The 13,253-nt window shown below is 36.5% G+C and overlaps 2 protein-coding genes across 2 annotated transcripts; one reads left to right on the top strand and one right to left on the bottom strand.

Moving 5' to 3' along the window:
• Nucleotides 1-1,588: 1,588 nt before the first annotated feature.
• On the top strand, nucleotides 1,589-10,334 carry LOC113283284 (ultraviolet-B receptor UVR8-like). The gene is made up of 12 exons (XM_026532491.1): nucleotides 1,589-2,161; nucleotides 3,327-3,513; nucleotides 3,723-3,869; nucleotides 4,099-4,180; nucleotides 4,936-5,091; nucleotides 6,183-6,356; nucleotides 6,896-6,967; nucleotides 8,209-8,280; nucleotides 8,458-8,576; nucleotides 9,713-9,798; nucleotides 9,896-9,948; nucleotides 10,036-10,334. Exons 1-12 carry the CDS (start codon nucleotides 2,071-2,073, stop codon nucleotides 10,114-10,116), a joined length of 1,320 nt encoding a protein of 439 aa, XP_026388276.1. The 5' UTR covers nucleotides 1,589-2,070; the 3' UTR covers nucleotides 10,117-10,334.
• A 245-nt stretch (nucleotides 10,335-10,579) lies between these two features.
• LOC113283282 (probable receptor-like protein kinase At1g11050) lies at nucleotides 10,580-13,044 on the bottom strand. The gene has a single exon (XM_026532490.1). The coding sequence runs from the start codon at nucleotides 12,869-12,871 to the stop codon at nucleotides 10,895-10,897; it is 1,977 nt and encodes a 658-aa protein (XP_026388275.1). The 5' UTR covers nucleotides 12,872-13,044; the 3' UTR covers nucleotides 10,580-10,894.
• Between the last annotated feature and the right edge of the window lie 209 nt (nucleotides 13,045-13,253).

Consider the following 13,253-nt stretch of genomic DNA (forward strand, 5'->3'; position numbering starts at 1 on the left):
AAACAAATAACATGAGAAGCATGGTTACATGGAGTTGATGGTTATTTTACACTTAGAAAGTTGCATGATATTTCCAACAAAAGTAGCAAAATGTTGGTTTTGTGAAGTATTTGAATCCATATCTCTGGAGCAAAACAATAAGAGACTCAAACATAGAGAAGCGTAACAATTCTAGTTGTAGTTTTTCTCAATCAAAAAAGGTTTGTCTATTGACAACAATGTGAATAAGAAAAAAATCATCTAATCATATCAATTCTCCCATTATAATGCTATAAAACTAAAATGGTTTTACATTTTCTTGTGCCAGTAAATGCAAAGCTCACAACAACACAAACATATACATCAATGTTGTATGAAACTGCAGATTTTAACCTGGATGAAATTGTTTTCATCTAGTCTTAATCTGCTGAAACAATATACACTGCAGATTAAACCTGGATGAATACAGTTTCATCATAGTCTAAACCTGCTGAAACAATTGATATAACCAGATGCAAGCCAATTTCATCCAAAACATACACTTCAACAAATCAATTATGCAATCAATCCAAAACATAACCAGATGATGACCAATTTCATTCATAACATACACTTCAACAAATAATATCCAGTTACATCAACACACCCACTGAAATGAAAATAAAATCAGAAAACAACAAAGTTAGGCTTTGGGAATATACGAGTTTTAGGAGACATTTGGTGAAATTGATTACGGCCAAACCCTAATTAGGCTCGTTGATGTTGTAGTTGGTAAGCAGATGATACTGGATTTGAACAAATTTCAACGACGATGATACTGGATTTGATTTTTGATAGTGTTGTTGGTTAGGGACGATGAAGAACCCAAATTCTTATACTGTTGATGGTGAGCAGACGATGGAGAACCCAAATTCTTATAGTGTTGATGGTGAGAGACATTGATTGTGGATGGTTATGGAAATGGTGGATGATGAGAACTATCGTTTTTCTCTGGATGGTTATGGAAATGGTAGAGAAAGTGGAGATCGATGGTTTATAGGTAGTTTCTTTCAGTATCAAATGAAAAGATGGATAAGAAGAAAGCGTAGTTGCGTCAGTTTTAATTAAAAGATTCCCCTGTTCGTTTGACCCGGAAGAAATGTCTACCGGTCCATTTAACCCATAAAAAATACTCATTTGTGCTTAATAGCCCATTTTCTGAAAAGTATACTGATATAAAACTTCTTTTTGTAAAGAATTTCATCATCTCGTATAACACAGTTCTCGTGTATCGGAGTTCTTCAGTAGTTTAGCCCTGCCGCCGATAAGAATTCCTGGACCCGTCACTGCTGCAAAAATCTTGTTTTAAGAGGTTAAGTGCGATTAAGACTTTAAGTAGCCTAATAATTAGTACAACGAAAATCCAACTTTTAATTTTCTAAGTGTCCTGGTAAACAGAAAAAAAGAAAGAAATTAATAAAAAGTTGAAAAGAAAGAAAGAAAGAAAAATCTAGTATTACAAGTATGTGGTTGAGAATTAATGGCGAGAAAAGAAAGAAGGAAGTAATAATTTCTCCCTAGACTGTCTGTCTGTCTGTCCTCTCCCCCCTTCTTTAAGATGAAGGAGCAATGTAGAATTGATATTGAAGAGGACAAAGACGATGAATGTAGGGTCGACTTTCCCTCATTTGTCAAGATTCACTCAATAATCAGTCCAACAGATATGATCTACACTATTTCCTCCTCCTCCTTCTTCTTCTTCCTTTGTCCAAACGGTTAGACATTTCTGGACCCCACTTTCTTACCTAATTCTCCTACTACTCTTTTACTCCTCTCCTCCTCTCTCTCTAGGGTCAGTGTGATAATTAGGGTTTCATTCATCTTCTTCATCTTCATCTTCTTCGTCTCATCGTACATGTCTTATCACTCTCTTTAGTACATGTACGCAACACTGTATATGTATTTATGGTGATGATACCATTTACCCGATAAATATCTCAGTCTCTCTTGATTTCCGTGTACATCATTTTGTGGCATTTCAATTGTCTCTTTGCTAGAAAAGAGGAGATCTCAGTTTGAGTGAGGGAAGGGATTTCAATTGTTTGGGAGAAAATGGAAATCATGGCAGATGAAGAGGTGACTACACCAAGGCGTCAAGTTCTTCTTATTTCAGCTGGTGCAAGTCACTCAGTTGCTTTGCTATGTATGTTACTCTTTATTTTATTCTAAATGCCTCTTTCTCCAGGTTAATTTTATCTAGTTTAGGTTTATGATTTCTATTTTTACCATGTAGTTTATGCATGTGAAAATTATGAACTATTGTTGAATCATATTGACCAAGAATGAGAGATTATGTCAGCATCTCACATTAGCTTCATTCAGAACTAGTGTTGAATAAAAAATGAGAGATTATGTCAGTGTCTCACATTAGCTTCATTCAAATTATAAAATGTCAAAATCCGCCTATCAAGTTCAAGATTATTTCATAAAGGATGACTTGAAGATCAGTTAGCTAAAGTTGTCAGCTAAGCTTGGCATGATTGGTTGCTGTTTTTTTTTTTTTGAAATGTTTCACATTCCTTAGCTTGGTTGTTGGCTAATAAGTTGATCTTAAGGTACTTGAACAACACTTGCATTGTAAACCTATTGTAGCAAAAGGGAGACCCCGTAAATGCCTGACTGATGATAATGGCTAAACAATTCCTAAACTCAATAGCCCACGGGTTCAATTGGCGAGGGGACAATGCTCCTAGCCTAGGGAATTCCGGGAAGCGTCGGGCTTGAGACCTTTTGCTCGAGTACCACTTAATGAATGTAGACTAGACCATCTCTTCTAAAATCTGCAGCTTATGGGTAAGACCCAATCAGTCGCTCTATCTAGCCTAGGGGTTGCATCTATTGAGGTGGATTTCAGAAAGCAATGCATCATGCCCAAGATACTCCTGTTGTGCTGTATCATTTTAGCTACGGATTTACATTTAAGTCGCGCTCTGCTTGAATGATCTCTCTTTATTCCTCTGTTACTTTTATTTTTTGCCCAGCAAGGCCCATCCAGTTTGATTCATTTTACCACGCACACAATACTAGGCCTGCGTGCTTACTTTGGCTTTAACAGGGGGATCTCCTTATGTTAGACTCTGTTAATTCTTCGATGTTTTTTTGGCTTTGTCATACCTCTATTTCTGGGGTCTGGCTTGTTCTTATATTTGTTTCTCCAGGTCCAGTATGTTGGATTTGGTTTGGTGGTATTGCTTTAGATTTTTTGGTTACTCATTAATGAAATTTGTTGTTGATTGAGCCAAGAAGTATATATATATTTTAGCAAACATCAGAAACTTGACATGAATCTTGACTATCATATGTTACAGCTGGAAATGTCGTTGTCTCTTGGGGACGAGGGGAGGACGGGCAACTGGGACATGGAGATGCTGAAGATCGGCCTTTTCCTACTCAAATGAGCGCGTTGGATGGGCATGAGATAATATCTATTACTTGCGGAGCTGACCATGCAATTGCATATTCTGAGTCGCTGATGCAACTATATAGTTGGGGATGGTTTGTTGTCATTATTATATATTTTCAGCCAGTCATTTTATTTTTCTTAAGATCTACTCTTTTATCTTATTTTTGACATCTAATTCGTATTAGATACACGCTTACATTGTCCGCCTTCTGATTCACTCTTCCTATACAACATTTACATGATTTATTCGCGCTACACTTTTGATTCTCGTATTCAGTTCTTTGTATTGTGGTATTTGTAGGGGTGATTTTGGTAGGTTGGGCCATGGTAACTCTAGTGATTTGTTTACTCCTCAACCAATTAAAGCACTTGGAGGTGTAAGAATAAAGCAAATTGCTTGTGGAGACAGCCACTGTCTGGCAGTTACTATGCATGGCGAAGTTCAGAGGTTAGTTCCCTCTTCATTTGGTTAATCTAGCCATACGAGCAAGATGAACCCTGTCTTCGATGTTCACTTCTCTAGGTTCAGTTAAACTAGGCAACCCCTTGGAAATATCCTGTAATTGATTTTTGGTTGTCCAAATGATTGCCTCTGATACTGCAGTTGCTTCAAGCTAATCTTTTTACTTATATATTTATGACTTCATTTTTTCCATTATTGTATTTTTTTTTTGAAGCTGGGGACGAAATCAAAATGGGCAGCTTGGTTTGGGCACCACCGAGGACTCACTTGTGCCGCAAAAGGTTCAAGCTTTCCAGGTGATATTGTGTAACATAACTAGTTTGGTTTCTTTGGAAATATTCTATTAGGATTATTTTGGTCTCTTTTTGAGTTCTTTAGAAGCACAAAGATGTTTTCAGCATATCTTGGGAAATAACAGAGGATCCAAATAAATAAGCCAAAAAAATGCAGTCATGAAGTCAAAGCAGATTATAATATACAAACATAACCTTGGAGTGCTGTTCAGAACTTCAGATGCTAGTACAGACCTCTGGCTTTTGTAATCATATCATTTAGTGTAATAAGTCAGATATATGGAGGTGATTATCAAGCATATCTTCATCCTTGGGATTTTATACTTGAAAGAGAAGATTTTGGTCCTAGCTAAGAGTAGTTCCTTTTAATAATTAGTTAATATTATGTTGGAGTTCACCTTTGCAATATTTTAGTCATTTTTAGTAGTAAAAGGCAAGTGTTGGCTTTGAACAAGTATGTTGAATTTAACAGCGATATGTGGTCTTAGTTTTTTAGTGTTTATCGAATTCCAGTATACATTTCATTGTTCACTCTCTGAAATTCTAGCACCAACTTTTCATATTGGTGAAGCTATCTTAGAGTAAAAGAGTTCTAATATTGGCAACTGCTTACATTATTTCCTCAATTAGAATAGGACCATGTAGAGACTTTGCAAATGTCGCTGGTATTTTAATTTTGCCAGGTTGTTGGAACAGTTACATCTTTCTTTAAATTATTCGTGCAGCATCCGTAATATTTTTTTATATGTATATTCTAGGGAATATCGGTTAAAATGGTGGCCGCTGGTGCTGAACATACAGCTGCGGTTACAGAAGATGGTGAGCTTTTTGGTTGGGGTTGGGGTCGATATGGAAACTTGGGTCTTGGTGACAGAAATGATCGACTAGTTCCTCAGAAGGTTTCTGCTGTTTATGTATGTTTCAAACCACCATCAGAATTCAGTATATTACTGTCGCATTCTCGTATTTATGTTTCTGTTAACTGAGTATGTTTAGCCAATTCTGCTCTATCACTGCTCGAATTATTCTCCTATCATGCTGTGCTTTTTACTTGCTGAAAGAAAATGCGTCTGTAGTCTTTGATTTAGTAATGCAATCTCTTACTATGTGGCACCCGATGTGTACCTTTTTTATCCAACATACCTTTTTTTAGATGGTTTGTGTAGGTCTTCCCTAAGCAACGAGCTAAGTAAATTCCTTGGCCGCCTTGGATTATTTAAAAGTGATGCAGAAGGTGATAGAATGTTAATGATCTATTCAGGATTGATTTAATATTCACAATGAATCTGCGATTGGCACATCTGCAACCCCTGCTATATACTCGTAGCAAACAAAAGAAAGACTCCAGGGGGGTTTGTAATAATGTTACTTAACATCAGTAAAAGAAGCGTAGAAGCATAATACCGGAGTTATATGTAAAAACATTTAGGTTTCGCCAACGGATCCACACCCAAAATGTTGTCTAGGATCTGTATCTGTAAATGTGTAAAGTTTCTCAGTTTCTAAGCATAAGATCATGCAGGATGATTTCTTGATAGAAACACTTCTGGGTGCTTTCCATGATTGCAATGATTTAACGTTCACCAGTAAAGATGTGCGAAGATTCAGTGTAAATTGTGTTTCATAGGTTAATAATAATATTGCATCCACCAAAAATCACCCACTTAAATTTCATCCACTGAATTTCTGAAGTATGTGAATTTGGTGATGGAAGCTAGCTGTAACAGTGGACTGAAGTGGCTTAATTTTTTGTCTTTCAGCAGTTCGTTGTAGTCCATAATATATTGCCCCAGTGTAATTCTTTTATGGGTATATTTGTATGTTTGACCCTATTTTGTTTCTTTGACTCTTTCGTAGTCGTGGATGTGTCTCCTATTCCTTCATATTTAGACAATTGATTCTTCCTTTACTCGCCCAGTTTGCTTGCATTTTCTTCTGACCCAAAGTATATTCATCTCCCTCTTGCGTGTTCCCATCCTTTTTCTAAAGTTTGTAATGTTAACAGGGACAAAAGATGGTTCTAGTTGCATGTGGATGGCGCCATACGATATCTGTCTGTGCCTCAGGGAGTTTGTATACTTATGGATGGAGTAAATATGGTCAACTAGGTCATGGGGATTGTGAGGATCAACTCATTCCTCATCAGTTACAAGCCTTACGCAATGATGTCATTTCTCAGGTCAGCTCCTGCCCCCATCCACTGCACGAAAAAGTTACTCTAATTTTGTCGCCATTCCTATTAAAAGGGTATAAACATGAAGATATGAGCTTATTCCTTTGTTAAATGCATATGTCACTATCTGTATTCCCCCCCAAAAAAGGATCTTATGTTCACCAGTAAGTCAGAATTATTGTTAAGTCTCGTAATCACACCTCACATGCTCAACGGCATCCATCTCTCAGATAGACCTTCTCGTTTCGTCCTCAATCACAGTTTATGTACTTCCTATATACTGGCTAGGATCCTAGTACACTCTTGTTTACCTACCACCTTTCGCATGATCCTGTGAGACGATGATATGGGGATTCTGACCACTCTTTTATGAATTATGAATACTCCAACTTTGTATGTTTAGCTTATGCAAAAAAATTTAGTCGGGTTGATAGCTTATTGCACGATCAATGTATTTTTCGACTTATAATAGAATGTTATACAGGACTTTGTTGATTTGGTCAATCTTGATTATTTCACCATTTTTGTTACTCGAATCCTTTCAGATATCAGGTGGCTGGCGACATACTATGGCTTTAACATCTGATGGAAAACTTTATGGATGGGGATGGAATAAGGTCTGTACTTATTAACTTTCTATCTGTTTTCCATATCACCGTACTGGACTAATTCATATATTGTTGGAAGTGTTTCTGAAACAATATACTGTGAAAGAGTTATTAGTGATTGCGTATGATGATAATAATTACTCATAAAATCTTAGATGAACTCGGAAATAATCTTATTTCTCCATTCAACATGACTTGATGCAGTTAGTCCCATTATTAGTTAAATAAGCTGAGGTAGCTCTTTTGTGGGTGGAGCCTTTCAGTATTGAAGCCCAACAAATGGCCTACAAAAGGCATACAGCTTCCAATAAATATTTATATGAAACATAATTGGTTTGAGAAACATTTGTCTTGCATCCTAGTTGATTCTTATAACCAATTACTATTGGTGTCATTACTCCTTCGCTATGAAATCTATTCTAGTATGATACTGACTGATTGTGGGAGGTTAGTGTATTTTCAATAAAAGTACGTAATAACTAATACATGAAATTCTTGGATGATTGGACGTAAGATGTTCAGTTATTCAAATTCACCGTAACTTTTGTTGGTTTCATCTTGTTTTTATGGAATGGCATATTATTTTTTCTTTTCACTTCTCATTTTCGTTAGTCTTTTCTCTTTTAGGTTCTTTTCTTCTTTCTTTCTTTGTGGAGGTCAGGTCTTATGCCCCATCCTCTTCTAGTTTTTTCTTTCCTTGATAATATTTTTTGCCCCTTGGGGTTTTTGCTTTAGAAAAAATGGAATGACATTTGGCACCATATCACTTTTTGGAGTAGTTTCACTCATTTCCTTTTTTATGTTTATGTCCTCTCTTATACTTAACATAATGTCTGCATTGTAAATTTTTGAAAACTGAATTCAAACTCTCTTAGAAAGTTGTGGTTTGCACTGTTTATGGACATGTACCTATATTTTGTCATGAGATACAGCATTTAGGTTTGCCTTACACATTGTGTCATTCTTGCAATTATATCTATATTTTGTAACTGCGGGTATCCCACCATTCTATTAATTATAGCTTAGTTTGGCTTAGAATATAATAATGCTGAATTGTATGTTAAGTTTAATGAGTTATCGTATTGATTTTGTCCTTTAAGCTGCTCATTCTTACCTAAATATGATTACTATTAGTATTAACAATCGATCAGCTAACATCTTCCATCTTTTTTGTTAACTAATGAATAAGAAACGAAGAATGCTCTTTTACCCACTGGTCATTAATGTTTGTCATCTCTTCTTCTGTACAGTTTGGACAGGTTGGTGTTGGTGATAATGTTGATCACTGCGTGCCTGTGCAAGTTAAGTTTCCAATTGAACAGGTACCCTGTCTTTTTTCATCCATTACTCCCAGAACTGGTTTATATGGAAGCTTTGCTGAAAATAAAGTTATTTTTCACATGAAAATAAAGTCATGCTTTTGACCTTCTTGTGAGTAAGGTTATGCTATATCTGATTTTGGAAATAATTTTGAACTTCTTGTTTGGCGTCAACTGCAGAAAGTAGTGCAGATCTCCTGTGGTTGGAGGCACACACTTGCTGTAACAGAAAGACAGAATGTATTCTCATGGGGTAGGGGTACAAATGGACAACTTGGACATGGCGAGAACATTGACAGGTAATTGCATTTGCTGGCTCAGTGTTTTGAACTGTGAGTCATTCTCTGATTAACGTGTAGAAAAATCAAAGTTATTCTCTGGTGTTTTGTGCATATATTACATATGCATCCGTTATTTGTTTATTGCAGTAGTTGTTTTGTGGTAGACTGTAGACCTATTGATGTTTGCAAGAAACTACCTTTCACATATTGGATTAACCTTCTTCGTTAGTTCAGAGTTCTATTGCAGAACCGTGTAAAGAGATGACAGTTAAAATTAAAAGTAAAATCGAACAAAGTATTAGCCAAAGAAGTGAAATGGAAAAACACCCTAATGTTTTTGTCTTAGCACTTTCAAGAAGTTCCAATACTAGTCTGCAATATACATATACATTTACTAATTAAATTTTAGCTTTAGGCTTTAGAGGCCAGAGAGTAACTTTGAGGTGGTTAGTTGTCGAATGTGTTCTACTTGCATTGTTGAGACTTAAGAGATAACTATAAGAAAAATTGGTGACTGATTCAGAACCATGTTACATTTGCAGCTTTGCTAACCTTGACTTTAGATAGAGTTATGATTGGTGAGGCCAGCATGACTATTTGTCAGTTTGTCATTTAATGTGCGGTTCTCTAATGAAGAATGAACTTCCTTTTGCTTTGTCTCAAAATTATGACAGCTTTCAGGTTGTGTTGCTATCTGGGCACAAAAGTTTCACCTGATTTGTCCCTTTATGCATACCCATGATTCTAGATAAGAGATTTTGCCACATACCTGACGACGATAAAATGAATGCCCTCTTTGTTAGTCTTCAAATGTTTATTCTGTTGTTATGCTCTTTACAATTATATTGATCTGATAAAATGACCTTGGCTCAGAAATTCTTCTTAATTTATGATGTTATTGTGCATTTTCATTTTTTTTCTTCTTCTGGTCTAGAAGTATATTATCTCTTGGCTGCCAACTACCAAGATATGACCCACGAAAGCAAGATATGATCCAGGAATAATATCTATATTTTGTTTTCATATATGCTGTCCCTTTTCGGTTTATTTTGTACCCATTATTGATGTTGCAGTTGACTGCTAATTCGGTCATAGAACCAAATCCTGATGTGAATTTTCGGTGTTGTTGAAACTAATAGTGATTGTGTATGTAGAAACACACCAAAGATAATAGAGGCCTTGAGCACTGATGGATTCAGTTGTCAAAACATTGAACCCTCCAAGGCTGAGTCTTTATCAGGTATCTTCATGTTCCTTTGCAAAAATTTACTAAACTGAAAGAGTTGTTTTTCTCTGTTTACTCTGTTCTTATTGGATTTCCTTGCCTGTGTGAGCAGGAAGGATGTGGGTGTCACCATCAAAGAGATATGCAATTGTTCCCGGTGAATCTGTAAGCTGCTCAAAATCATTATAGCTTTCGATTCAAGTGAAGTTGATATAATGTTCAGAGACTGAATTGTCATTTATTTGAATGCAGGTACAGGGGCAGTCATTTGTCCCAAGCAATGTGAGTGATCTAAGTGTCCCGGAGAGCGATGTCAAAAGAATGCGCTTCTAAAATTCTGCATGTCCTCAACAACATTGAAAGGGAAGTTACGTCTCTCCAGCTCTCTCATATAACTTGTGGTGTAAGGATTTTGCGATGTCATATAGTCCTAATATTAATGGATAAAACCGGAAAGATACAGAGAATGCTATGATCTCTCTTATATTTTCAATGTATTTGAAATCGTAATTGATGGTCAACTTCTTCTCCAGGATTTTTTTCCGTACAGACACGGTTTCTTTTTGTAAAAGCAGTTCTTTCCCTCCTATCAATAGGACATCAAATGGGATCAGTACCCTCTAAGATGTCCAATGAAGCAGGCTAAAGCGAAATTAAAATAAAACACTGTTGATTAGATAAAAACACTAGGGCCAAAATGATTCAGACTTTGTAATTAGCAAAAACCCGCCCACATAAATGAAGCCTAAGCGGTGTATAACAACCTTTTTTTTTTGTATGTTAAAGAACTCCAATGTTAAATCATTGACTAGTTTGCATGTTAAAATCCAATTAGTATATCAAATGTATTGTACAAATCGCTAGAACCACCAAGGAATGAAGTACTAAAACAACACCATTTACACAAAACATCGAACATCCAGAATTCTTAATCCTACTACCATGACTCAGAATTTTCCTGAGCATATCGCCAGGGTTGAACTGAAGGCCAGTCCAGAATTCTTAATCCTACTACCATGACTAATCTCTCATAATTTACCTGAGCATATCGCCAGGGTTGAAGGCCAGTCCAGAATTCTTAATCCTACTGCCATGACTAATCTCTCAGAATTTACCTGAGCATATCGCCAGGGTTGAACTGAAGGCCAGTCGTGGATGTTGCTGACAATGAACTGAATGTGTTTCCATTACTGCAAAAAGATCGATGACTGAGTGGTAAGGGTCGATCTGGAAGAGGAGGAACTTCAATGTCACCTTCTAACATCTTGAGTGCATCTAAAATGGTAGGTCTTAAAGCTACCATTACATGAGCACATAATATCCCAACCATCACAAATCTTTCCATAATTCCTTTAGGATTGTTATTACCATCATCCAACAGCAACAATGTTTCATCAAAAACTTGGTCAGTCTCTCCTGATTTCACAAGTGTCCATGCCCAATCAGTAATCAAAACTGATGTTGGTGATCCTAAAGAATTCAAATCCAATGCTCTTCTTCCACTCATTATCTCCAAAATCACAATACCGAAACTGTAGATATCACTCTTTTCTGTCAACTGCCCATACAATGCATATTCTGGTGCTAAATATCCATGTGTACCTGCAACTCTAGTAGTCAGATGGGATTGGCCTTCTCTATTTTGTTTTGCCAATCCAAAATCTGCAACTCTGGCTTTCATTTCTGAATCTAAAAGTATATTTGTAGCTTTAATATCTCTATGATAAATTGATGGTTTAACTCCATAATGCAGATATGCTAAACCCTTTGCAACATCCAGTATTATAGATTTCCTTTCTGGCCAACTCAATGCCTTCTTCTTATTGTTCAGCAAGAAGAGATGGTCATCCAAATTACCATTTGGCATGAAATCATAAACAAGATACCTCATCTGTTCACTTCCATTCACTTCTTCACCGTCTTCGCCGTCTCCAGTAACACAGCAGCCGCGAAGCGACACAAGATTTCGATGCTTCAAATTGCTAATAATCTCAACTTCATTGCAGAATTCTGCATTTCCTTGGAAATCTGATTCAATCATTTTCTTGACTGCAACTAGACTCCCATCTGACAAAGTTCCCTTATACACAATCCCAAATCCACCTCTACCAATCATATTCTTCTGAGAGAAATTATCTGTAGCTTTTTCAAGATCCTTAATCTTAAACCAAATTGATCCAGTATTTGGCCGTTTCATCTTTGAACTCCTTTCCTGATCAGAATCCAAATCTCCAGCCTCATCAGCTTTCTTCCTCTTCTGTGATTGGTGGCGTCTCCACCAGAAAAACCCTAACAAAGAACAGATCACCCCTAGCACCGCCACAGAAGCACCAGCCACGGCAAAAGCTATAGAAGAATGGTGATTCCTCTTCCCATTAGATGAATTGTTAATGATCGTCAATCCAAATATACAAGTAGCAGTATCAAAATTCTCAGGACCATATCGATTAGCAATACCAGCAGCATAAAGAACAGCAAAATAGAAACAATCCATAGCATGACTAGTATTTCTATCAATAGTCATTAATTTTGACTGAACCTTAAAACCAGCAGCAACACAAGAATCACAAGATGTAAGAACAGAAAGATCTGAGCTACAAGAAGAATCAAGCAGTGTTGAAGTCCCAAGTGCATTAATCCAATCTGTTGTGTTCTGGATCCCAGCACAGACCTGTGGACTGATTACAAATCGATCGGGGTTTCCAAAACAAGTTGAAGAGATATCTGATGGTAAAGAAAGGGAATTGAGATTGGATTGGAATTCATCAACACAGGAAGTTGCAGCTGAATGAGTTGGTAAATGAAACAAACCAGTTTGCTTAAGATGTGTGGAGAGACCTACACCAAATAGACTCAGAAGAGTTTGACAACAGGTTTGTTGTTGTTTTTGATTTCTTGTTGTGTTTTTACATCCTGAATTATCCCATGTGATTTTATTGACATAACTCATATCAATTGGACATGAAGAAGAAGTGGAATTTGAAGTAGTAGTAATGGATGAAACTGAGCTCAGAGTTGAAGCTAAGAAGAAAATGGAACTAGTAAATAGTAACTGAAAGTACCTTTGCCTCACCCCCAAAGAAGACATCTCTGTTTCTTTCTATGAATTGAGTTTTCTCATCATCTGGATTTTTGATTGATTGTGTTGAAATGGTTCAGGGAAAGAGGATGGTGATGATCTTGATGGGGATGATGAGCTGCAGGAGTGGTTGAGTGTACCTCTTTTGCTGGTGGTGGATGAAAAAATATTAGAAAATGATAAAATTGTAATTCTGTTCATAACTTTATACTAGTAGTATCATTTTTATATGTTCTGCTATGATTGGACAAGACACTGGGTGATTCAATTCACCACGTGCTTAATTTTTTTGAATGTTATCTTTGGCTTGGTATGTGTCTTCTGGTAAGCATCCTGGTTTTTTTGTATAGGGCCGGCTCAGGCTGTGTTTGACATTCTTATGATTATGATT

Source organism: Papaver somniferum, chromosome 5 (genome assembly GCF_003573695.1).
Source record: "Papaver somniferum cultivar HN1 chromosome 5, ASM357369v1, whole genome shotgun sequence".
Lineage (NCBI taxonomy): Eukaryota > Viridiplantae > Streptophyta > Magnoliopsida > Ranunculales > Papaveraceae > Papaver > Papaver somniferum.